This window comes from Oncorhynchus tshawytscha, linkage group LG11 (assembly GCF_018296145.1).
Source record: "Oncorhynchus tshawytscha isolate Ot180627B linkage group LG11, Otsh_v2.0, whole genome shotgun sequence".
NCBI classification, from domain to species: Eukaryota; Metazoa; Chordata; class Actinopteri; order Salmoniformes; family Salmonidae; genus Oncorhynchus; species Oncorhynchus tshawytscha.
Window position 1 is genome coordinate 30,160,068 of NC_056439.1, and position 27,538 is coordinate 30,187,605.

The 27,538-nt window shown below is 44.8% G+C and overlaps 1 protein-coding gene across 1 annotated transcript; it reads right to left on the minus strand.

The window, feature by feature from the left end:
- Nucleotides 1-1,934: 1,934 nt before the first annotated feature.
- On the minus strand, nucleotides 1,935-26,131 carry LOC112261708 (hypoxia inducible factor 1 subunit alpha). Its single transcript, XM_024437278.1, has 14 exons — nucleotides 25,755-26,131; nucleotides 12,819-13,012; nucleotides 10,054-10,205; nucleotides 9,836-9,920; nucleotides 9,212-9,527; nucleotides 8,834-8,940; nucleotides 8,515-8,662; nucleotides 8,069-8,355; nucleotides 7,731-7,927; nucleotides 7,477-7,599; nucleotides 3,633-3,895; nucleotides 3,428-3,524; nucleotides 3,198-3,303; nucleotides 1,935-3,081 (listed from the first exon to the last, which is right to left on the minus strand). The coding sequence occupies exons 1-14, from the start codon at nucleotides 25,784-25,786 to the stop codon at nucleotides 2,918-2,920; spliced, it is 2,271 nt and encodes a 756-aa protein (XP_024293046.1). The 5' UTR covers nucleotides 25,787-26,131; the 3' UTR covers nucleotides 1,935-2,917.
- Nucleotides 26,132-27,538: the final 1,407 nt, after the last annotated feature.

Sequence of the window (27,538 nt, forward strand, 5' to 3'; positions counted from 1 at the left end):
CTTCCATTCAGCCACAAGAGTATTAGTGAGGTCGGGCACTGATGTTGGGCGATTTGGCCTGGTGTTTGATGGGGTTGAGGTCAGGGCTCTGTGCTGGCCAGTCCAGTTCTTCCACACCAATCTCAACAAACCATTTCTGTATGGACCTCACTTTGTGCACAGTGGCATTGTCATGCTGAAACAATAAAGGGCCTTCCCCAAACTGTTGCCACAAAGTTGCAAGCACAGAATCCTCTAGCCCGAACCATGAAAAACAGCCCCAAACCATTATTCCTCCAACTTTACAGTTGGCACTATGCATCCGGGCCAGTAGCGTTCTCCTGGCATCTGCCAAACCCAGATTCATCCATCGGACTGCCAGATGGTGAAGCGTAATTCATCACTACAGAGAATGCCTTTCCACTGCTCCAGAGTCCAATGGTGGCAAGCTTAACACCACTCCAGCTGGGTTGGCATTGTGCATGAGGGATCTAAAGCTTGTGTGTGGCTGCTCAGCCATGGAAACCCATTTCATGAAGCACCTGACAGTTATTGTGCTGATGTTGCTTCCAGAGGCAGTTTGGAACTCTGTAGTGAATGCTGCAACCAAGGACAGATGATTTTTCCACTTCACAATAACAGCACTTACAGTTGACTGGGGGAGCTCAAGCTTGGCAGAAATTTGTCAAACTGACTTGTTGGAAAGGTGGCATCGTGACAGTGCTACGTTGAAAGTCACTGAGCTCTTCAGTAAAGCCATTCTACTGCCAATGTTTGTCTATGGAGATTGCATGGTTGTCTGCTCAACTTTATACACCCGTTGCGGGTGTAGCTGAATCCACTAATTTGAAGGGGTATCCACATACTTTGTATACGGTAGCAGTCAAAAGTTTGGACACACCTACATATTCAAGGGTTTTTCTTTATTTTTACTATTTTCTACATTGTAGAATAATAGTGAAGACATCAAAACTATGAAATAACACATGGAATCATGTAGTAACCAAAAAAGTGTTAAGACATTCAGAGACACTCCCTCAAAACTTGAGACATCTGTGGCATTGAGACATCTGCACATTTTAAAGCATGCTTTTTAATCAGCTTCTTGATATGCCACATGTCAGATCTGGGATCTTTTATTTCAGCTCATGAAACATGGCACTAACACTTTACATGTTGCATTTTTAAATTTGATTTAACTAGGCATATTCTTATTTAGGGGCGGCAGGGTAGCCTAGTGGTTAGAGCGTTGGACTAATAACCGAAAGGTTGCAAGTTCGAATCCCCGAGCTGACAAGGTACAAATCTGTCGTTCTGCCCCTGAACAGGCAGTTAACCCACTGTTCCTAGGCCGTCTTTGAAAATAAGAATTTGTTCTTAACTGACTTGCCTAGTAAAATAAAGGTAAAAAAATTAAATAAAATAACACCAACGCTGGGCCAATTGTACGCTGCCCAATGGGACTCTCAATCATGTCCAGAGATGATACAGCCTTGAATCGAACCAGGGACTGTAGTGACGCCTCTTGCACTGAGATGCAGTGCCTTAGACCGATGTGCCACTTGGCACAGTTCAGTATATATTTCAAGTGTTTATCAGGGTGGCAGGTAGCCTAGCTGATAGGAGTGTTGGGGCAGGAAGGTTGCCGGTTCAAATCCCTGACAAGATTATGTGAAAAATCTGTTGATGTGCCTTTGAGGAAGACACTTAACCCTAATTGCTCTAGAGCTGCTGTCAATAATGGCTGATCCCTGGTTCTGACCCCACTTTGAGGGTGTCATTTCCAATTCACACTTACATGTGTGAAATAGGACAAATGTAAAGCACCTAATAAACTATTAAGAGGTTTGTTAGGCTCAGTATAATATATATTTTTCATTGCTTGTGTATCACAATATTCCATGTTCACATTAAAGAGTTTAAATATTTAAGAAGAAAAACAACCAAGGCTATGATCATTTTTTGGGAGTAATTTTATGTTAGACAGCAACAGGAAGCATGGAAGAAACCCAAAACTGCAGTATGTGGACCAATACCATAAAACAGACAACTGAGAAAACAGGTATGCAAGAGTAACACTTGCTACTAATAAATGAGAATTATACTGGTAAAATATGATCATATGACGGTGCTAAAGAAGTACATGTTACTTCAATCTAAATAAACCATTTGGGTCTGACAACTAAAAATGTATTGATTACATGATCAAACTGAGGGGCCAATCCTCCAATCTTAAAAACAAACGGATTTAGATCGAATTATACCGCGCACATGTATTTATTATTCATGACAAGGCATTTAAGCAATCTCTGAATGTTCCCCTGGTCTATGCACAGTAACAAACACACACATACAGTAGTAAAGTAATAAAGTGACAAGTACTGAATGACTACACATTTAATGCATTTGCCTAAAATACTGGTAACCAGTTATGGGGATATAACATTCAAAAATACCTTCTGGACCAAATAGTATTGTTATACACGACATAAGAATGAGAAGGAAAAAGGAAAATAAAATGGTTGAAATTCCATTAAAACTAACTTTTAAAAGGCTTAATATAGATTGCTGGTAATCTTTTTTTCTTTTTAAGAAAATATAAATTGTGCGACTGAAGCTTACAATACACTGCTGGCAGTAGCACCGCCGGTTTTCATGGAGACCTGATACAACAGAGCCATCCATGGAGGTGCCATATGTTTGCTGTCAGAGACTCCCGAGAAAGAAACAATTAGGTGCCTCTACCTGCAAACACTACAACATCCCCAACACTAACTCTAACGCTGCAGATATCACTTGGTGGATGCAGACAGCAGCCAAACTATAAGATCACTGATACAGAGAGAGACAAATAAAGGGGCAGGGGGTGGGGACAGAGTGAATGAGGAGAAGTTGTAGTGTCTGGTCTGGTCCAGCAGGGGGCAGGCTAAGCGTTGACTCAGTTGACTTGGTCCAGGGCACTCAGGAGCTCCTCGCCCTGCAGCAGGAGCTGGCGACCCCCCACGGGGGCGTTGACCTCACAATCATATCGGGTCAGCTGAGGAAGGGTGAAGGGTGAGCCGCTGCCCTCCGATGAGATGCCAAGCAGACGGCTTGCCAGGTCTAAGAGAAACAAGAGAATATGGGTCATTGGTGTCATTGTTTCATGTAAACAATGTGTAAAACATGCAGAGGCATAATACCAGGCCTTGGCTATTTGGTGTTCGAGGACAAACTACCTGTAGGCAGGAGCAGTATGGTCCTGTTGGAGGGAGCATCAGCATGGCTCAGCTCAGACACTTTGAGCTTTTTACCTGGACCAGGACGGTCCTGGAGCAATCCCCCCTGGGAAAAACAGATTCAGATAAGCACTCAATATGAGCCAAAATGTTTTTGAACACAATATCTCAACTAAAATGAAAAACATTTTACACATAATGAATTGATAAGAACTTTCCTACACACTTACTATTCCGACAGCCTGAGACAGAGACATCTTCCTCTTGCGCTGTGCATTCTGGGAGGCCAGTGACCTAAGGGAGATCTCCCTGTCCATCTGAGGCACCCTGGAGCACAAAAAGTCAGTCACACACCATGTCAGCACAGTGTTTTGTTTTGAGGAGAGGCTCAGTTTGAGGGAGTGTGTCTGTTTGTGTGTGTGTAGGGGGGCTTACGTCTTGGTGAGTAAGGAAGCAGGGCAAGGGCTATCTGCTGGCTCCGGGGCTGCCAGGGCTGGGGAAGCTGCCAGGCTGCCTGGGGCATTGAAGGGGGAGCCAGGGTAGCGGTGGACCTCCTGGGTGAGGTGCACAGAAGAGCACTCTAGGGGTTGGGCTGGGCCACAAGACAGAGGATCCTCTGGGGACAGGGTGCGCAGCTGGAAGTCATCATCCATGGGGATGTACGGAGCCAACATCTCCAGGTCCAGGTCCTCCATGGCCTACAGGTGGAAACAAGCACATATCAGATCATCTCTTCCTCAAACCAGCTGATATTGACATTTTAGTCACTTAGCGGACGCTCTTATCCAGAGCGACTTACAGTTAGTGCATTCATCTTAAGATAACTAGGTGGGACCACATATCAGTCATACTAAGTAAGATGTTCCTCAATAAAGTAGCTATCAGCAAAGTCAGCACTAGTAGGGGGACGGGAGGCCCAAGAGACCAGAGGTGGCAGAACAGAATGCTAGAATCCCAAACAGATATACAATTTGTCTAAAACATAATCATTTCAATACATTTGTATACGATCACGTGTCTCTACTCTGCGTGGGAATACTTGGGAATAGATTCCCAAAATGAAAAATCAATTGAAGCTGATTTCCAGGTGTTTTTAAAGTATTTCATGTCCGACAATGAAAATTTGAAAAAATTACGTATTTTTGCTCAGAAAACTTCGGCCCACGGACTGCCAGTCAGGGAACACTGGTGTAGGGTTTCAGCATAGCCTGAAGGTATGGAGAGACAGTTCCTCTTGCTGCTCCGTAGGCAAGTACCATGATCTTGTAGTGGATGCGAGCTTCGACTGGAGGAGTATGGGAGAACCTGGGAAGGTTGAACACCAGTCGGGCTGCAGCATTCTGGATAAGTTGCAGGGGTTTGACGGCACAAGCGGGGAGCTCAGCCAACAGTAAGATGCAGTTGTCCAGACTGGAGATAACAAGTAGCTGGATTTGGACACGCGCCGCTTCCGGTGAGAGGTAGGGTCGTACTCCACGGATATTATAGAGCATGAACCTGCAGGAGTGAGCCACTGCTTTGATGTTTGCTGAAAACGACAGGGTGTTGTCCAGAGTCACACGAACATTCTTGCACTCTCAAAGGGGTACACCGTGGAGTTTTCAAACGCGATGGCGAGGTCTTGGCCTTACCCGGGAGGAAAAGCAGCTCCGTCTTGTCGAGGTTGAGCTTGAGGTGGTAGGACCACATCCAAGCGGAGATATCGGCCTGACATGCAGAGATGCGTGTCGCCACCTGGGTGTCAGAAGGGGTGAAAGAAAAAAGTAGTTGAAAGTCATTAGAATAGCAACGATAGGAGAGACCATGTGAGGATATGACAGAGCAGAGTGGCTTGGTGTATAGAGAGAAGAGGGCCAAGAACCAAGCCCTGGGGGACACCAGTAGTGAGAGTACGTGGAGCAGACACAGATCCTCTCCATGTCAGTGGTAGGAGCGGCCTGCCAGGTAGGATGCAATCCAAGAATGTGCAGAGCCTGAGACGCCCAGCCCTGAGGGTGGAGAGGAGGATCTGATGGTTTACGGTGTCGAAGTCTGAGGATAGATTTAGGAGGATGAGAACAGAGGAGAGAGTCAGCTTTGGCAGTGAGGAGAGACTGACACAGAGAAGAGCAGTCTTGGTTAGGGTCAAGAAGATTGTTCTGAGATAGCGAGAGAGTTGGTCAGAGACACCACACTCTAGTGTTATGGAAATAAAAGACAGGGACACCGGTCCATAGTTTTTGACGTCAGAAGGGTTTAGTGTTGGTTTCTTGAGGAGGGGAGTGACTCTGGCCATTTTGAAGTCAGAGGGGACGCAGCCAGTGGTCATGGATGAGTTGATGAGGGAACAGAAGTTCCCAGAGATGCTCTGGGGAAGGCAGGAGGGGCTGGGTTGAGCGGGCAGGTTGTTGGGCGGCTGGACCTCATTAGTCACATGACTTCATCTGGAGAGAGAGGGGAGAAAGGGGTCAAGGCGTAGGGTGGTTCTGAGTGAGTGGGACCAGTGGACTCATTAGGCTGAGTGAATGAGGAGCGGATGTCATCAACATTCTTTTCAAAGTGGCTGACAAAGTCCTCTGCAGAGGAGGAGGAAGGGGGTGGAGGATTAGGGAGGGAGGAGAAGGGTTAGAGGCAGAAGCTTGAAATGTACAGTCATAGAAAGTGGCTTTAGCAGCAGATACAGAGCAAGAGCAGGTAGAGTAGGGAGTGACAGGATGATAGGTCCTCCAGAAGTTTAGTTTTCCTGCCCGCAGCCCTGTTCTGTAAGCTCACAAAGAGTCACTCAGCCAGGGAGCAGGTGGGGAGGGCTGAGCCGGACAGGAGGAAAGGAGACAGTATGAGTCACGGGCTGCGGAAAGGGAGAATAGTAGGGTCGAAGAGGCAGAATCAGGAGAGAGAATTATTTAGCAGAAGGGAGATGATAGGATAGAAGAGGAGAAAGTAGCGAAGATTTCGGCTGCGCATGACCATCTGGGTAGGGGCTGAGTGGTTAGGGTTGGAGGAGAGGGAGACAGAAAATGAAACAAAGTAGTGATCAGAGACCTGGAGGGGGGTTGCAGTGTAATTAGTAGGTGAATAGCCTCTAGTTAAGATGCAGGTAATACGCTTGACCTCCTTGTGAGTGGGAGGGGACTGGGAAAGGGTGAGGTCAAGCGTATTACCTGCCTTGTGAGTGGGAGGGGGACTGGGAAAGTGGGAGGGGGACTGGGAAAGGGTGAGGTCAAAAGAGGCAAGGTTGGAAATAAATTAAGGCAGACGTCGAGAGGTTGAAGTCGGTAAGTATGAAGAGAGTTGAGCCATTGTCAGGAAATTAGTTTATTAAGGTGTCAAGCTCATTGAGGAACTCTAAGAGCACCTGGTGGGCAATAGATGACAATGTTAAGCTTGAACAGACAAGTGAGTGACAGCATGGAATTCAAATGAGGAGATGGACAGGTGAGTAGAGAAAATCTAGAGAGATTTAGAAAATCTCCACTTCAGGAGAAATGAGTAGCCCTGTTCCACCACCACGACAACCAGATGCTCTCGGACTAGGAGAGAAAACGTAGTCAGATGGAGAGCAGCTGGAGTAACAGTGTTCTCAGGGGTGATCCATGTCTCTGTCAGGGCCAAAAAGTCAAGGGACCGAAGGTCAGCAGAGGCTGAGATGAACTCTGCGTTCTTGACCGCAGATCGGCAGTTCCAAACGCTGCCAGAGACCAGGAATCCACATGGGTTGTGCCCACAGAGTAAACTAAATTAAAAGGGTTGTAGCCAAGGGGTGGGGAGTGTCTGTAAAGCCTACAGGGAGTGGCGTAAACTGGTATAGAAAACACACACACATAGTTGACAAAGCTACAAAAGAGCAAAATTAGGTCTGAAAATAACTAGGTAAGATACTCAAGTGAGAGTGGTGTGATTGTGTTTCACTCGGGTCTACCATTGTACTGAGATGATGGTGAAGTCCATTATGGTCCGTAAGTGACCATATGCATACGATTGACCAAAGAATTCAAACTCACATTCAAGTCATACAATGAGTGTACAAGACATTAAGAACACCTTCCTTATACTGAGTTGAACCCCCCTCCCTTTATAGGCTCAATTCATCAGGGCATGGACTCCACAAGGTGTCGAAAGCATTCCACAGGGATGCTGGCCCATATTGACTCCAATGCTGAGTGTGTAACTCAAACTTGTGAAATGTTCCTGATCGTCACACGTGGATATTGTAGCAAACTTACAAATAGTGAGGATTTTTTACATTTATATTAATACAGCTAGTCTACCCACAATGTCTCACCATAGATAGGTACTGTACCTGTAAGGTGAAAGGAGTCTTTGGCTCTGGGTCGATGGCAAACAGTCTTTCCACCATGTCCAGTTTAAACTCAGCACTGATGTCAGACTCCATTGGGAAACAGAAGTCCAATGGGCTGTCAGGCTGCAGATGACATTACATTGGTTAAAGACTAGTATTTGAGAACAGAAGTATTTTTGACATATAAACTTTCCATTGATTTCCTGATAGGCAGTTTCAAAGGGTCTCTGTCTGGATGTGATATCCCTGCTCACCTCAGTGAAGCTGTGGCTGCCTGGGGTGCTGGAGGAGTCTGGACCAGTGGACACCTCAGTGGTGTCCACTGAGGTGTTGGGGACCAGGTGCTGATCACTGGGGGGCAGCAGAGAGAGTGGCAGGGCCAGCTTGTCACTGGTGGAGGGCAGCATCACATCCTTGTAGAGAGGCACCTCCTTCTGCAGGATGTCAGAGTCTGCAGGGACAGGAAAGGGGGGGGGGTCAGAGAGTCTGTGTTGGGACCAGTAAAGTGTGAGTCCTATCACTAATTATCTTGTTCATTTTTCCATTCAAAAGTAACCATCACACAGAGCTTCAGGCAGGGCAGGGTACTGACCGGGGCTGCTGAAGTCCAGGGAGATGATGGTGTCTCCAGCGGCCGGGGCCAGAAGGGTGAGGGCCTCTGGTTCCTCCTTCAGTCGGTCATACAGGCTGGACAGGGGCTGGGTCTCCACCGCCCGGGTGAACAGCTTGATCACATCCAGCTCTGGGCTCTTCTCCTCCTTCAGGAGCACAGGGGACACCTCTGGCTCAGAGCTCTCCTCCTCCTCCAGCTCCTTCTTCACAGGCCTCATATCCTCCGTCTGCTCCAGAGACAGCATCATCTTCTCCTCCTCAATGCCACTGTAGCCAAAAACAGTTACATATCAATGTATTACTCCCCCTTACAAAGTGAACATCTGATAGGTTGAGTCAAAACCTAGTGGAGTCAGTCCCCCAGACAGTTTAAACCCCCCTTCAAACTATCCTATTTAAAACACACCCTGGGGTCCATAACTATACCTGAGCACATAGTTGACACACACAACACACTGGGGCTGGGAGTTCTTGTTGTTGTAGATAACAGTGGCCTGAGTCTCCACCCACACAAAGCCTCCTCTCTTAGCCAGCATGCGGTACTGGCCTGTGCTCACCTGGCCCTTCGCAAACACTGGAGAGACGAAGAAAGAAGAGGGTGAGAAAAAACTATGAGAAAAGAGACAGCAAGTAGCTTGAACATTGTATTATGTACCGAAGCCTATTGCCAACATTGGACATTTCCAGCCTGTCTGCTTTCCGGGGGAATATCTTTGCATGGTCATGTTTTGGTAGGGGTGCTTACAGTTGTGATGGGTCTTCATGAGGTGGTCTGAGTCCAGGGCGTGGTAGTACTCATACACAGAGCGATTTAACAGGTCTTCTGGATCATAGCCCATCAGCTCAGTGATCCTTGACAACACAGACATAGGGGACAGGTTAATCCTACTGTTTATTGGACACCAGGTGGCTCTGTGGCACTATATTCAGGAGCTACTTATTCTTTTCCTCACATATTTGTGTGCGAATACAAGTCATTTTACTTTTCAGGGAAAACATTTTTATGTAACATATATTCTTACAGCAATATCCCTGATATGGAAAAGATTTGTGCAAGATTCAGTATTATTCTACTACATTATGTTGGTGCTGCAGTCAGTGGAGTGGTAGGTCTCAGTCTCACCTCTCATCACAGTAGGTGAACTTCATGTCCAGTGTGTGGCGGCTGAGGAAAGTCTTGGTGTCCAGCGGCGCCTCGATGTTGGAGGGGTGGGGGATGGGGTCACAGACCAGCACCAGGTAGGGGACGGACGGCTCCTTGTGCCCACCGGGGCTCTGCTCAGCTGGGGATTCATGGACCCGCACATGGCCTGAGCAGTGGAGAACCTTCCAGGTGGCTGATTTGACATTGACAGTGCGCCCCCTGTTGGTGAGGGTACACTTCATCCGCAAGAAGAAGCTGCGTTCTGTGTTTGGTTCCTTGGACTTTTTAGAGGTCCCTGAACAGACAGAGGAGAGAGAGATGAGACTGAGGTGAAGAAATAAAAAATTACATTTAGTGTTGGTGTGATGTGCAAAAAGGAATGTAGCAGTTTACCAGTGAAGCAGAGTGAATGTCATGGGAAGACTGTAGCCCACTAATCACTGACCTCAGGGATGGTGGGGGGAAATGATAACCGGTTCCGATTCGGTTTTGCTGCTAAACGTCAGCGCTGCACTATTTGTTACTCTGATATCCCAGAGTGCTGTGTGTAACACAGTTGTTTCAGGAGAAACCTTAGTTTGTGTTTTCATAGGGGCATCTCACCTGTTCTGTGTACCAGCATCTCCCTCAGCTCCTCATGGTCACAGGGGTGTGTGTACTCAAACACACTAAGTCCTGTCAGGTCAATCTGCCCATGGACAGAGAGGAAAGACATTTAGAAACAAACATGTTCAAGCCAAGGGAAGAATAGCAAAAAGATCTGCATTCTTTATCGGTCTGTCCTAGTCAGTGGTCTCTGACTAATGGAGCAGAAAACCTACCTGTGCCAGACCCAAGCACTTGTTGACATTCTCAGAGAGATAGATCATGTCCCCGTCCTCAGACAGCACCATGAGGAAGCCCTCTATAGCCTTCAGGTAGGAGCCATTCAGCTGGGAGTCCATTTCACTCTCCTCCTGCTCCTCCTCATCGTCTAGAGAGAAAGAATAAGGAAATCAAATCAAATTTTATTTGTCACATACACATGGTTAGCAGATGTTAATGCGAGTGTAGCGAAATGCTTGTGCTTCTAGTTCCGACAATGCAGTAATAACGAACAAGTAATCTAACTAACAATTCCAAAAAACTACTGTCTTATACACAGTGTAAGGGGATAAAGAATATGTACATAAGGATATATGAATGAGTGATGGTACAGAGCAGCATAGGCAAGATACAGTAGATGATATCGAGTACAGTATATACATATGAGATGAGTATGTAAACCAAGTGGCATAGTTAAAGTGGCTAGTGATACATGTATTACATAAGGATGCAGTCGATGATATAGAGTACAGTATCTACGTATGCATATGAGATGAATAATGTAGGGTAAGTAACATTATATAAGGTAGCATTGTTTAAAGTGGCTAGTGATATATTTACATCATTTCCCATCAATTCCCATTATTAAAGTGGCTGGAGTAGAGTCAGTGTCATTGACAGTGTGTTGGCAGTAGCCACTCAATGTTAATGGTGGCTGTTTAACAGTCTGATGGCCTTGAGATAGAAGCTGTTTTTCAGTCTCTCGGTCCCAGCTTTGATGCACCTGTACTGACCTCGCCTTCTGGATGACAGCGGGGTGAACAGGCAGTGGCTCGGGTGGTTATGTCCTTGATGATCTTTATGGCCTTCCTGTAGCATCGGGTGGTGTAGGTGTCCTGGAGGGCAGGTAGTTTGCCCCCGGTGATGCGTTGTGCAGACCTCACTACCCTCTGGAGAGCCTTACGGTTGAGGGCGGTGCAGTTGCCATACCAGGCGGTGATACAGCCCGCCAGGATGCTCTCGATTGTGCATCTGTAGAAGTTTGTGAGTGCTTTTGGTGACAAGCCGAATTTCTTCAGCCTCCTGAGGTTGAAGAGGCGCAGCTGCGCCTTCCTCACGATGCTGTCTGTGTGAGTGGACCAATTCAGTTTGTCTGTGATGTGTATGCCGAGGAACTTAAAACTTGCTACCCTCTCCACTACTGTTCCATCGATGTGGATGGGGGGGTGTTCCCTCTGCTGTTTCCTGAAGTCCACAATCATCTCCTTAGTTTTGTTGACGTTGAGTGTGAGGTTATTTTCCTGACACCACACTCCGAGGGCCCTCACCTCCTCCCTGTAGGCCGTCTCGTCGTTGTTGGTAATCAAGCCTACCACTGTTGTGTCGTCCGCAAACTTGATGATTGAGTTGGAGGCGTGCGTGGCCACGCAGTCGTGGGTGAACAGGGAGTACAGGAGAGGGCTCAGAACGCACCCTTGTGGGGCCCCACTGTTGAGGATCAGCGGGGAGGAGATGTTGCCTACCCTCACCACCTGGGGGCGGCCTGTCAGGAAGTCCAGTACCCAGTTGCACAGGGCGGGGTCGAGACCCAGGGTCTCGAGCTTGATGACGAGCTTGGAGGGTACTATGGTGTTGAATGCCGAGCTGTAGTCGATGAACAGCATTCTCACATAGGTATTCCTCTTGTCCAGATGGGTTAGGGCAGTGTGCAGTGTGGTTGAGATTGCATCGTCTGTGGACCTATTTGGGCGGTAAGCAAATTGGAGTGGGTCTAGGGTGTCAGGTAGGGTGGAGGTGATATGGTCCTTGACTAGTCTCTCAAAGCACTTCATGATGACGGATGTGAGTGCTACGGGGCGGTAGTCGTTTAGCTCAGTTACCTTAGCTTTCTTGGGAACAGGAACAATGGTGGCCCTCTTGAAGCATGGGGGAACAGCAGACTGGTATAGGGATTGATTGAATATGTCCGTAAACACACCGGCCAGCTGGTCTGCGCATGCTCTGAGGGCGCGGCTGGGGATGCCGTCTGGGCCTGCAGCCTTGCGAGGGTTAACACGTTTAAATGTCTTACTCACTTCGGCTGCAGTGAAGGAGAGACCGCATGTTTTCGTTGCAGGCCGTGTCAGTGGCACTGTATTGTCCTCAAAGCGGGCAAAAAGTTATTTAGTCTGCCTGGGAGCAAGACATCCTGGTCCGTGACTGGGCTGGGTTTCTTCCTGTAGTCCGTGATTGACTGTAGACCCTGCCACATGCCTCTTGTGTCTGAGCCGTTGAATTGAGATTCTACTTTGTCTCTGTACTGGCGCTTAGCTTGTTTGATAGCCTTGCGGAGGGAATAGCTGCACTGTTTGTATTCAGTCATGTTACCAGACACCTTGCCCTGATTAAAAGCAGTGGTTCGCGCCTTCAGTTTCACACGAATGCTGCCATCAATCCACGGTTTCTGGTTAGGGAATGTTTTAATCGTTGCTATGGGAACGACATAGGAGGAGGTAGCAGAAGGGACCGCGTGGTGACTGGGATATATGATTACAAGCCAACGCACATGCTTGTGGGGCAAGGCACTAGGACATACACAGAAATAGTGCACAGAGGCAGGAGGACAAAAGGATCTATATCCTCCTGTCTGCAAGTTTATAGATCTCCCAGAGCTGCCCTGGCTAACAAAGGCTGCTCATCTCTTCACCAGCTCTCTCTCTCTTACACCCACCACTTAACCTCCAAGGTACTTTGGACACTACAAACATAAATATCCTCCCCCTCCATCCCCTGGGGTACTGACCTGTGCTCAGCAGATTCCTCATGTGCAAGTAACTGATGGCCAGTCTCATGATGGAGGCCTTGTCCAGGTTGGAGGTGACGCTGTGGGGCAGGGGAAGCTCCTGGGCCAGCTCGTAGAACACCTCAGATTCCTTCCCCCTCCTGCATCGCGCCGCATCCCGGGACTTCTCCTTCCTCCGGTCCGAGCTCACCCTGCTGTTGGAGACAGGACAATCAAGGCAAGTTAGAGTCTGGGTCCAGACCAAACACACACCACCAGGGCTTGCATTGTTGTTGTGTCTGCTCTACTCTGTGCTGCTCACTCAGCCACTGGCCAGACACAGTGGGGAAGGATGCAGGGTCAGCAACAATCTCACCACAGCAGGCTCATTTACATACGCTGGCTCAGTCTGACGTCTTATTGGAAGCGCAGCGATAACCCATGGAGTGATTGCCAAGGAGACAGGGCTTGGTTGTGTGTGATGTGCAGTACTCCCTCCACTCTGCCTGCTTGGTGCACCGCCTATCATCCTAACATTTGCTGCCAGCAGTCCCATCTTCCACTACTGAGACAGCAAAGAGGGACAGACAGAGCTCTTTTGGAACACATACACTTAGAGGAAGCAGGTGGGAGGAGCTATAGGAGGACAGGCTCATTGTAAGGGCTGGAATGGAATCAATGGAACGGTAACAAACAAACGCATGAAAACAAAAAAGTGTTTGACTCCATTCCTTTAATACCATTCCAGCCATTACAATGAGCCCTACTCCTATAGCGCCATTCACCAGTCTACTTGGATTTTAAAAAAATAAAATAAACGACATACTACTGGGCAGATTGCCTCCTAAAAGTGTACACCGCTTGCAACAATGACCATTGCAGGAACAAAGGAGCCTCTTCTGAAACGCGAAAAAAACCTAAGAATGCAGGCTAGACCTCGGATTCTCTAAGATCGGTCCCTCAGAGGTCCGAATACAAAAATAGGCCAGAGTGATTCTCCATTAAGGGAGGGGATGTTAAAACATATAGGCTGGTGTAATAGAGCTCAATTACAGGCTTCATACAGTGCATTCAAAAATATTCAGACCCCTAACACATTTTATTACAAAACAAAAAAACATCTACACACAATACCCCATAATGGAACTTTAGCCGCACCGCCCACAACCGCAGGGCTCCCAAGAGGGTGGAGCAGTCTGCACAACGCATCACCGGGGGCAAACTACCTGCCCTCCAGGACACCTACACCACCCGGTCTCAGGAAGGCCATAAAGATCATCAAGGACAACAACCACCCGAGCCACTGCCTGTTCACCCCGCTATCATCCAGAAGGCGAGGTCAGTACAGGTGCATCAAAGCAGGGACCGAGAGACTGAAAAACAGCTTCTATCTCAAGGCCATCAGACTGTTAAACAGCCACCACTAGCACATACAAGCTGCTGCCAACAGACTTAAAATCATTGGCCATTTTAATAAATGGAACACTAGTCACTTTAATAACGCCACTAATAAATGTTTACATATGTTGCATTACTCAACTCATATGTATATACTGTATTCTATATTATTGCGTCTTAGCCTATGCCGCTCTGACATTGCTCATCCATATATTTGTCTATATTCTTATTCCATTCGTTACTTAGATGTGTGTAGTTGGTACTTGTTGTGGAATTGTTAGATATTACTGCACTGTCGTAACTAGAAGCACAAGCATTTCGCTACACTCACAAAAACATCTGCTAACCATGTGTATGTGACCAATACAATTTAATTTGAACGACAAAGCAAAAACAGGTTAGGAAATTTGAGCAAATTTCTTAAAACAGAAATACCTTCACATAAGTATTCAGACCTTTTGATATAAGTCCACCTGTGGTAAATTCAATTGATTGGACATGATTTTGTAAAAAGCACACTCCTATCTATACAAGGTCCCACAGTTGACAGTGCACGTCAGAGCAAAAATCAAGCCATTACGTCGAAGGAATTGTCCGCAGAGCTCCGAGACAGGATTGTGTTGAGGCAGAGATCTGGGGAAGGGTATCAAAAAATGTCTACAACATTGAAGGGCCCCAAGATCACAGTAGCCTCTAGCCTCCATCATTCGTAAATGGAAGAAGTTTGGAACCACCATGACTTTCTAAAGCTGGCCGCCCAGCTCAACTGAGCAACCGGGGGAGAAGGGCCATGGTCAAGGAGGTGACCAAGAACCTGATGGTTAGTCTGACAGAGCTCCTCTGTGGAGATGGAAGAACCTTCCAGAAGGACAACCATCTCTGCAGCACTCCACCAATCAGGCAGTAATGGTAGTGGCCAGACTGAAGCCAATCCTCAGTAAAAGGCATGAAGGCACGCTTGGTGTGTGCCAAAAGGCACTTAAAGGACGCTCAGACCACGAGAAACAAGATTCTCTGGTCTGATGAAGCCAAGATTGAACTCTTAGCCAGAAACCCAAGCTTCACGCCTGGAGGAAACCTGGCACCATCCATACAGTGAAGCATGGTGGTGGCAGCATCATGCTGTGGGGGTGTTATTCAGCGGCAGGGACTGGGAAAATAGACAGGATCGAGGGAGAGATGAACAGATCCTTGATGAAAACCTACTCCAGAGCGCTCAGCGAAACCTGAAAATAGCTGTGCAGCGACACTCCCCATCCAACTTGACATCTGCAGAGACGAATGGGAGAAACTCCCCAAATACAGGTGTGCCAAGCTCGTAGCGTCATTCCCAAGAAGACGAGGCTGTAATCACTGCCAAAGGTGCTTCAACTGAGTAAAGGGTCTGAATGCATATGTATATATATGCAAGTTAATTAATACATTTGCAAAAAAGTATAAAAAACTGTTTTGGCTTTGTCATTATGGGGTAGTGTGTAGAGTGATGAGGTGAAAAAAACAAAATAATTTTAGAATAAGGCTGTAACGCAACAAAATGTGAAAAAAGTCAAGGGTCTGAATACTTTCTGAACACACTGTACTTTAGAAAAGCTCAAAAGGAATTGAAAGGAGGTTTTATTGATGCTGAAAAAAGACCTGCTGAAAACAAAGACAATAAAACATCTTTCAATCCCCTTCAGAGTTTGCATTTTTATCTCCCAAATGTGATCACATGCTTTGCTTATTGTCGGTCTGGTCCGGATGTATAGAGGCATGTAGAGATTGTAGACACCAATGCATACCAGGGGATTCTGCTGAGTTGGACTCATAACCCTACATTAAGGAGCGTAAATCAAACAAAGTGTGCAGCATTCCCCACAAAAATAAAGACAATGTAAAAGCCCTCCGAAACTTGAAATGTAATTGATCTGTTACAAAGTTACAGTAACATAATTATGTTTAGAGGCTGTCTGTAAATGAAGAAAATGCATCAGATAATTGAATTGACATTGTTTTTATATAAAAATGCACTACTAGCCTGCACATTTCCCAACATTTTTAGAGTGCAGAAACACGTCCCTACTAAACAGTTGACAGAAGCTGATCCACCTGTGTGTAGAGGTCTACATGTTGTCCTACATGAGTAGCCTAGATGAAGATCTGCTTTGTGACCAAAATATTTGGAATTCTTCAAGTTGAAAAATGTAGGAGCAATGAAAAAAATGTCAGCTAATTAAAGCTAGATTCTTAAATTGAAAGTCTAGGTCACACAGCAAAATAGTTAGGCGCATATGTGAATATAATGGTTGCACTGTAGAGCCCTGTTCTCACTGAATGTCTGCAGGTTTTGCATAATGTGCATGATGAGACAAAGGACAATTTGACCAGCAGCATTTTAACAGACATGATGAAAATATCTGTTTGAAATTTAGAAAGAGGGGGGGGGATCTAATATGCAACAAACTAGCATGGGTTACTAATATGACTATGATTGTGCCATTTGGCTACTTACCGGAAAATGAAAGTTAGTTGATCAAATAATTGCCTCCATGGATATGGTCTAATTTTGTCTCGGCTAGTTTGAAGCAAGGTAAGACATGCCTCATAATATGTAAGAAAACATTCAAGTTTCAAACAATTAAGTATATGCCTTCAAAATGCATACTGCCTCCAGCTCATTGCAAAGTGGTGTGATGTGCTGACGAAGCCTGCCTGCCATTGCCTATGCATTGGCTGTTGAGATGCTATGGCAGCAGCTCTCACACTCCCTGACAGAGTCTCCACTCAAAGGCTCTGTATCGGTATGCTGCACAATGTGATAAGATACACAACGAATATACTGTACACACAAACCAATTTAATTCCACTAAGTTAATTAACCTATAGACCGATAAGCATGACCAGTCAAATGTATTTCCCCTCGACTGATATTTCCATCAATGAATAAGCTAAAAAGCATTATTTCACAATGCCATTTTTTCCTTCTCCCAGACAATTGGTAGGCGCCAATTTAATATTAATTCATTAATAAATAGGACAAAAGCTGGCTATTACTGGCTAATGGAAACCTTGGATGAGACTAACTCATGCATTCCCTCAGCCTGAAGTCAAACAGACAGGCTGGCAGTCAGTCAGTCTGTGCCTCAAGCTGACTGTGCAAGTCAGGAGCTCAGTCAGCGGAGGCCAAATATTTATACCAGGGATAAAATCAACAAGATTCAGCCGCTGGACGATTTGTTTGTTGAGCGGATGGTCGGGGGGCCGGAACATAATTACAAATAATTAGTGGACTGCACATTGATCACAAGATGCACAAACAGTTATGTTTGACTAAAACAATTTCAAACCTGTGCCTACATTTGTATACGATCAAGTGTCCCTCTTGTGTAAGAATACTTGGGAACATATTTCTTAAATTAAAATGATTTGGGGCTGATTTCCTGGTGTTTTTACATTTCCAACAATTACAAATGTATATATTATTTTTTTGCTCAGAAAGCTTGAGGGGGACAAATAAAACCACCCATGGGCCCAATTCTTCCCGCAGGCCGCCAGTTGGGGAACTCGCCTACGTCAGCTCTGCCAGACTACATCAGGACCTGACTGTCTGCCTCTCTGGGGTCCGAGTTTGAAAGATGATCCGGTGTGTTACGCAACCAGTTCTGCATAGCATAAACACACTTCTCACCCTCCGGGCCCCTGTTACAGAGGCCTGGCCACAGCCCAGAGCAATATCTTTCAACTAACCAACCACTGCTGCTAAGAGGCAGATCAAAATAAAACAAATCTGAGTATCTAGGTCTTCACCTGTGGAAATCAGCCACATGAAAATCTAAAGAGAGAGGCCACCATTACAAAACATCTCTACGCACATGCATTGTCTCACAGATATAGCATAGGCCTAACCATCACATCTGTTGTATAATGTTAGTCTTAATTGCCCTGTTTTATAATAACAAATATATTATGTAAGACTTGAGGATAAAGCTCAGTCATGCAAACAGGTGGACATGGGTCAAAAGACAAGTCTCACATTCAGTGCTGTAGAAAGGCATCATCAATTTTATTGTAACCCCATTCCCTGACTGAATTAATAAAATGGACTGACCTGCTTTTACTTGGAACTGTTTGGGGTGATCTGTTACTAGCGTCCAGTGTGAAGGAAAACATAGCCTCGTCTGTTGTGTTACATAACCTCTTTCAGGCTGTAAAGTGCCCGAGAGGACAGTAGAGCACTGTGCAAAACACTGTTCACAAGCTGTTCTAACCTCTTTTCAATTGACCAGTGATAAATTACTCATTTCTGATTTCTACAAATTGTATTACAGCCTGCATGTATCTCACAAAACCAAATTGATCAATCTCAGACACAATCGCTCCAGGCTATGGGTTGATGCTCTTGTATAAAATGAAGCTCATGATAGGTCCATCCTGTAGCTACAGGTTTAGTACAGAACAGGAAGTAGGCTAGCCCTATGCCTATGATAAATATATTTAAGACCACAGATCTTGAAATACCGATAGGCCTACTTGTGTGTGTGTAATATATATACACACACACTTATATATATAAAATATTAAAACAGATGTTATGTTCAGCGTAATGGCCTTTCCCTTCATTTGGCCAATGTACACAGAAAGTTCCAATTAAATTCACCAAGTGAATTGTCACACACACTTCGTGCCAGGAACTCCCATTGACGTCAGGCTCTCAGTGATTAAGAAATCAGATCACAACAACCTGTGTAGACTGCCACACACAAAATCAGTGTACCATAACATTTAAATAACCTTGCTACTTTTTACAATGGTTTTGCTTTCCATTTATATAAAACCTGTGGGCAAAGCAGTGTTGTGAAAGTAGAGCGGATGTTCCTGAATTCATTTTAGCAGTTCTAAGTAAAATAAGAACTACATGGTCAATAAAAAGGTAACACGTTTAGCCCCCTGTATGAGTCAAACCTCACAACATACATAAATATATTCTGCCCACCTACACCCAGAGAATGTTATACTCAACACAAACAAAACCATTTTCCAGCCTACCTCGGTTCACTCGAAGTGGGCCAATGGCAACTAAACCACTGAAATTATAGATGGGCCAAAAAACAACTTCAAATTGAATTTGGAATATTTTAAAGAAAAATCACTAACAGCAGTATCTTCCAATAGATTAACCTCTTCACAATGACATTGTTCATATTATTTCAGACAAGATAACAGAGTTGAAATACCAAATATTAGTAGTCACGTGCTTACTTACGAGCCCCTAACCAACAATGCAGTTTAAAAAAAATATGAGTAAGAATAAGAAAGAGAAGTAACAAGTAACTAAAGAGCAACAGTAAAATAACAATAGCAAGACTAAACGGAGGGGGGGGCACCGGTTAGTTGAGGTAATATGTACATGCAGGTAGAGTTATTGAAGTGACTATGGATAGATGATAGAGTAGCAGCAGGGTAAAAGAGGGGGCAATGCAAATAGTCTGGGTAGCCATTTGATTGGATGTTCAGGAGCCTTATGACTTGGGGGTAGAAGCTGTTTAGATGCCTCTTGGACCTAGAGACTTGGTGCTCTGGTACCGCATACCATGCAGTAGCAGAGAGAACAGTCTATGACTATGGTGGCTGGAGTCAGAGGAAAACCCTAAAAATGGTCTAACACTGCCTGGTATAGAGGTCCTGGATGGCAGGAAGCTTGGCCCTAGTGATGTACTGGTCCGTTCACACTACCCTCTGTAGTGTTTTGTGGTCGGAGGCCGAGCAGCTGTAGAACCTTTTGAGGATCTGAGGACACATGACAAATCTTTTCAGTCTCCTGAGGGGGAATAGGTTTTGTGGTGCTCTCTTCACGACTGTCTTGGTGTGCTTGGACCACGTTAGTTTGTTGGTGAATTGGACAACAAGAAACTTGAAGCTCTCAACCTCCTCCACTACAGCCCGTCGATGAGAATGGGGGCGTGCGCCGTCCTTTTCCTGTAGTCCACAATCATCTTTGTCTTGATCAAATTGAGGGAGTTGTTGTCCTGGCACCACACGGCCAGGTCTCTGACCTCCTCCCTATAGGCTGTCTCGTCGTTGATCTGGCCTACCACGGTTGTCATTGGCAAATTTAATGATGGTGTTGGAGTTGCAGAAGGAGGTGTTCAGTCCCAGGTTCCTTAGCTGAGTGATGAGCTTTGAGGGTACTATGGTGTTGAACGCTGAGCTGTAGTCAATGAATAGCATTCTCACATAGGTGATCATTTTGTCCATGTGGGAAAGGGCAGTGTGGAGTACAATAGAGATTGCATCATCTGTGGATCTGTTAGGGCAGTATGCAAATTGGAGTGGGTCTAGGGTTTCTGGGATGATGGTGTTGATGTGAGCCATGACCAGCCTTTCAAAGCACTTCATGGCTACAGACGTGAGTGCAACGGGCCGGTAGTCATTTAGGCAGGTTACCTTAGTGTTCTTGGGCAAAGGCACTATATTGGTATTACAGACTCGGAAAGGGAGAGGTTGAAAACGTCAGTGAAGACACTGTCCAGTTAGTCAGCGCATGCTCGCAGTACACATCCTGGTAATGTGTCTGGCCCACCTAGTGAATGTTGACCTGTTTAAAAAGGTCTTACATCGGCTGCAGAGAGCGTGACCACAGTCTTCCGGAACAGCTGGTGCCCTTATGCATGTTTCAGTGTTATTTGCCTCAAGTGAGCATAGAAGTTATCTCGTCTGGTAGGCTCGTGTCAATGGGCAGCTCTCGGCTGTGCTTCCCTTTGTAGTCTGGAATTGTTTGCAAGCCCGGCTAAATCCGACGAGCATCAGAGCTGGTGTAGTACGATTCGATCTTAGCCTTGTATTGATGCTTTGCCTGTTTAATGGTTCGTTGGAGGACATAGCGGGATTTCTTTTTAGCTTCCAGGTTAGAGTCCTGGGGTATGTACGTACAGTCACTGTGGGGACGACGTCCTCGATGCACTTATTGATAAAGTCAGTGACCGATGTGGTGTACTCCTCAATGCCATCGGAGGAATCACAAAACATATTCCAGTCTGGGCTAGCAAAACAGTCCTGTAGCGTAGCATCTGCTTCATCTCACCACTTTTTTTACATTTATTTTTTATCTTGTCACTGGTGCTTCCTGCTTTAATTTTTGATTGTTAGCAGGAATAGGAGGATAAAATTATGGTCAGATTTGCCAAATGGAGGGCGAGGGAGTGCTTTGTATGCATCTCTGTGTGTGGAGTATAGGTGGTCCAGAGTTATTTTTCCTCTGGTTGCACATTTAAGGGCTGAGAGAAATTTGGTAAAACTAATTTAAGTTTCCCTGCATTAAAGTTCCCGGCTACTAGGAGCTCCACCTCTGGCTGAGCATTTTCTTGTTTGCTTATGGAGAAATACAGCTCATTCAATGCTGTCTTAGTGCCAGCCTCTGACTGTGGTGGTATGTTAACAGCTACGAAGAATACAGATAAACTTTCTCTGTAGGTAGTGTGGTCTACAGCTTATCATGAGATACTCTACCTCAGGCTAGCAATAGCTTGAGACTTCCTTAGATATCGTGCATCAGCTGTTATTTACAAAAATACATAGGTCTGCCGCCCCATGTCTTACCAGACGCCGCTGTTCTATCCTGCCGGTATATCGCATAACCAGCCAGTTGTATGTTGATCTTGTTGTCGTTCAGCCACGACTCCGTGAAGCATAAGATGTTACAGTTTTTAATGTCCAGTTGGTAGTTTAATCATCCGCGTAACTTGTAGATTTTATTCTCCAAGGATTGCACATTTGCTAGCAGAAAGGAGGGAAGTGGGTGTTTACTCTAGAGGTTGACCGATTACGATTTTTTTAACGCCGATACCGATTGGAGGACCAAAAAATGTTATCCCGATTAAAAATCAGCCAATTTTTAATGTTTTTTATTTGTAATAATGACTATTACAACAATACTGAATTAACACTTATTTTAACTTAATATAATTTAGCCTCAAATAAATAATGAAACATGTTCAATTTGGTTTAAATAATGCAAAAACAAAGTGTTGGAGAAGTAAAAGTGAAATATGTGTAAAAAAGCTAACGTTTAAAATTCCTTGCTCAGAACATGAGAACATATGAAAGCTGGTGCTTAAAGTTTCCAAAACTGTCAAAATATTGTCTGTGAGTATAACAGAACTGATATTGCAGGCGAAAGCCTGAGGATAATCCAATCAGGAAGTGTCTCTTATTTTGAAACCCTTCTGTTCCTATGCACGCCTATCCTCCATTTAAAGGGATATCAACCACCTTCCCTAAGGTGTCAACAGTCTTTAGACATAGATTCAGGCCTTTATTTTGAAAAATGAGCATGAAAGATCACATTGCGTAAGTGGATAGGTGGGGGCCCTCAGAGTGAGTTTTTGCGCAACTGAGTAAAGCCGCCATTGTTCCTCCCGCTGTTATGGAAAAAGCTACACACTCGGTTGATATATTATCAAATATATATTTTAAAAACTACCTGAGAAATGATTTAAAAAACTTTTGACATGTTTGTGGACATTATGGAGACTATTTGGAATTTCCGTCTGCGTTGTCGTGACCACTCTTACCTGTGGATTTCTGAACATAATGCGACAAACAAACGGAGGTATTTTGGGGTATAAAAATAATCTTTATGGAACAAAAGGAACATTTGTTGTGTAACTGGGAGTCTCGTGAGTGAAAACATCCGAAGATCAAAGGTAAATGGTTAATTTGATTGCTTTTCTGATTTTCGTGACCAAGCTTCCTGATGCTAAGTATACATAATGCTATGCTAGGCTATCGATAAACTCACACAAACGCTTGGATTGCTTCCGCTGTAAAGCATAATTTCAAAATCTGAGACGACAGGTGGATTAACAAAAGGCTAAGCTGTGTTTTGAAATATTGCACTTGTGATTTCATTAATATTTTTTTGTAATATTATTTGACTGTTGCGCTATGCTATTCAGCGGTTACTGACGAAAATGATCCCACGACAGGGATGGGTAGCATCAAGAAGGTAACTGACTTGCCTAGTTAAATAAAAGGTTCAAATAAGGTTTTACATTTTTATTTTATTTGGCCAAATCGTTGTCCCAAAAACACCGATTTCCGATTGTTATGAAAACTTGAAATCGGCCCTAATTATTCGGCCATTACGATTAATCGGCCGACCTCTAGTCTATTCGATCGCCTACGACCGCCCTCTGGCCCCTTGCTCTGCCTTCTCTTCACGCAAATGACGGGGATCTGGGCCTGTTCCCGAGAGAGCAGTATACGATTCACGTCGGGCACGTCAGACTTGTTAAAAGGAAAAAAAGGATTCTGACAGTCAGCCGTGAGTAATAGCAGTTCTGATGCCCAAAATATATTTTTGGTCATAAGAGATGGTAGCAGCAACATTATGTACAAAGTAAGTATAAAAAAACGTTACAAAGACAAAAAAAAAACAAAAAAACAATTGGTTAGGAATACGCAAAACATCGTTCAAAACACGTTCTCCGGCGCCATCTCGTCATTGTAGGACTACACCAAATTACACTGAACAAACATAAAACGCAACATGTAATGCGTTGGTCCCATGTTTCATGAGCTGAAATAAACCCCAGAAGTGTTCCATACTCACAAAAAGCTTATTCCTCTCAACTGTTGTGCACAAATTTGTTTACACCCCTATTGGTGAGCATTCCTCCTTTGCATATATAATTCATCCACCTGATAGGTGTGGCATATCAACATTCCTGTGTATACCTTGGTCGAACATGTCACATTTGTCTTCTCAGGACCAAGAAGGTCAAGGTAGCCAACAGGGTAAGGGCTCGATTCAATCCGTATCGCTGAAGTTCAGCGCTATAGTGCGACAGAAATTTAAAGGCAATGTTGCCGCGTTCAGAGACTGCATTCACTGTAAACGCTGCATGCACTACATGGCAAAAAGTACTCGCATCCCATTCCAAAATCATGGAGTTGGGCCCTCCCTTTGCTGCTATAACAGCCTCCACGTTTCTCGGAAGGCTTTACACTAGATGTTGTTACACTGCTGCAGGGACTTGCTTCCATTCAGCGACAAGAGCATTAGTGAGGTCGGACACTGATGTTGGGCGATAAGGCCTGACTCGCAGTCGGCGTTACAATTCATCCCAAACGTGTTCGATGGCGTTGAGGTCAGGGCTCTGTGCAGGCCAGTCTAGTTCTTCCACACCGATCAACAAAACATTTCTGTATGGACCTCACTTTGTGCACAGGGGCATTGTCATGCTGAAACAGGAAAGGGCCTTCCCTAAACTGTTGACACGAAGTTGGAAGAACAGAATTGTCTAGAATGTTATTGTATGCTGTAGTGTTACATTTTCCCTTCACTGGAACTAAGGGGCATAGCCCGAACCACAAAAAATAACCCCAGACCATTGTTCCTCCATCAAACTTTACAGTTGGCACGAAGCATTGGGTCAGGTAGCATTCTCCTGGCATCCGCCAAACCCTGATTGGTCCGTCGGGCTGCCAGATGATGAAGCGTGATTCATCACTCCATATTACGCGTTTCCACAGCTCCAGAGTACACCACTCCAGCAGACGCTTGGCATTGCGAATGGTGATGTTAGGTTTGTGTGAGGCTGCTCGGCCATGGAAACCCATTTCATGAAGCTCCCGACAAAGTTATTGTGCTGACGTTGCCTCCAGAGGCAGTTTGGAAATCGGTAGTGAGTGCTGCAATCGAGGACAGACCATTTTTATGCGCTCTGCGGTCCCATTTTGTGAGCTTGTGTAGCCTATGACCTTGCAGCTGAACCGTTGTTGCTCTTAGACATTTCCACTTCACAATAACCGCACATACTGTTTAACAGGGAAGCTCTAGCAGGGCAGACATTTGACGAACTGACTTGTGGAAAGGTGGATTACAATGATAGTATGCCACGTTGAAAGACTTCTGTACGGGCCATTCTACTGACAATGTTTGTCTATGGAGATTGCATGGCTGTGTGCTCGATTTTATACAGCTTTCAGCAACGGATGTGGCTGAAATAGCCGAATCCATTAATTTGAAGGAGTGTCCACATATACTACATGGACGACAGTATGTCAGCTCAAACAAAAATGACCTGGACGTTTTAATCGCGCTGTAACGCTGAACTTCAGCGATACATATTGAATCACATACCCACATCTTGCGACCTCTTGGCTGTACACTGTCCCTTACGGGAGAGAAGAACCTAGCAAATTAACGATCGCTTATTAAAACATCATGAAGCTTAGTTAGCTATCAGACAGCTAACAAGCTAGCTGGTAGTTACTAGCTAACTAACGTTGTGTGTGTGTGTATATATATATATATATATATATATATATATATATATATATATATATATATATATATATATATATAATATATATTTTTTTTAAAGTATAGTTGTCTATCTAGCTAGTTGGCTAGGCTAGCTTTAGCTTGTTATCTATATAGTTAGCTACTGTAGTAACGTTAGCTACGCAAACGCATCAAAATATAACGTTAAAAAAATATAACAGAAGCTAGCTATCTATTTATTTAGATTTTTTTTTTTAAACATTGGCGAGCTAGTAAACTAGAGGTTAACGTACCTTTTCTTTTCGGGGACAACTCCTGTGTCCATTTCAGGATGAGGACAACCGACTTTCTGAGCACAAACTCGAACAATCAGTAGCTACTGTACTGTGACGTTAGCTAACGTTAGCTATCAAACTGTGTTTGTCGGGCCCGTACGGAAATGAGCGAAAAAAATCCACGTAGCTATTAAAACAATTAAACCCGTAAATTATGTTTTCCTTAAGTGTCGTTGATCAATGCAGTTCGGAGAGGTCAAGCCTCCATCGCGGAAAGTCAAAACATGAGTGCAGAAGAATGTGTTTTAATTCCTTCGAAATGGCATGAGGTGCCACGCTGGAGAGGTTGCTTGGAACAATGTTGTAGCTAGTTAGCATAGCAGCTAGCTGATCAGCTGCTTATCCCCTCCCACTTCTTCTTGGCCTTTTCGGGAGCGCGCGCTATCGCCACCCGCCCCTGCTATCCGGGGTCCTTGGGACGTCCCGATCAAATTGAAGTTGACATATAAAAATGGGTAGGGGTAAGGGTTTAGAGTGAACCTCTCTCTACCTGTGCTTGAGGAGACGATGAATATGACATCTTTGAAGCCCATGATCATTCAATTCAAAGTCCCATTAGTCTAGCTCTGCAAACGTTATGTAAAAATACGTTCAGTACTAGCCTATACATATAGAATCGCATACACAGATTTCAGATGTTATCGCAGCGAAATGCTTATGTTTCTATCTCCAACAGTGCAGTGATTTATAGTAATACAATAACAATAAACACATGATTCAAACGTGTAAAAAATAATAACAAGACATTAAGACAGAACAAGCAATGCCAGAAGTCTGGGGTATAAATATATATAAATGGTGTGTATATTAATAGAACAGGTGTGTAGCCTGCAACAGTATGTATATTGGATATCTACCTGGACTATTGCATTGACGCTTTATTACACTGACTCTCTTATACCGACTCTGCACACTCACTGGACTCTACCCACACACTCACGCATACAGTGCATTCAGAAAGTTATCAGATACAGCCTTACTCTGAAATGGATTACATGTCTGCACATTTATAAAAATAAAAAACAGAAATAACTTATTTAAGTATTCATACCCTTTGCTATGTGACTCGAAATTGAGCTCAGGTGCATCCTGTTTCCATTGATCATCCTTGAGATGTTTCTACAACTTGATTGAAGTCCACCTGTGGTAAATTCAATTGATTGGACATGATTTGGAAAGGCAATCGGGGGAGAAGTGCCTTGGTCATGGAGGTGACCAAGAACCCTATGGTCATTCTGACAGAGCTCCAGAGTTCCTCTGTGGAGATGGGAGAACCTTCCAGAAGGACAACCATCTCTGCAGCACTCCATCAATCAGGCCTTTATTGTAGAGTGGCCAGACGGAAGCCACTCAGTAAAAGGCACATGACAGCCCACTTGGACTCTCAGACCATGAGAAACAAAATTCTGTGATCTGATGAAACCAAGATTGAACTCTGGCCATCATGCGGGATGTTTTTTAACGGCAGGGACTGGGCGACTAGTCAGGATCAAGGGAAAGATGAATGGAGCAAAGTACAGACAGGTCCTTGATGGAAACCTGCTCCAGTGCACTCATGACCTCAGACTGGGGAGAAGGTTCACCTTCCAACAGAACAATGACCCTAAGCACACAGCCAAGACAATGCAGGAACGGCTTTGGGACAAGTCTCTGAATGTCCTTGAGTGGCCCAGCCAGATCCCAGACTTGAACCCAATTGAGCATCTCTGCAGAGACCTTTTTTTATGGAATGTGGAAAAAGT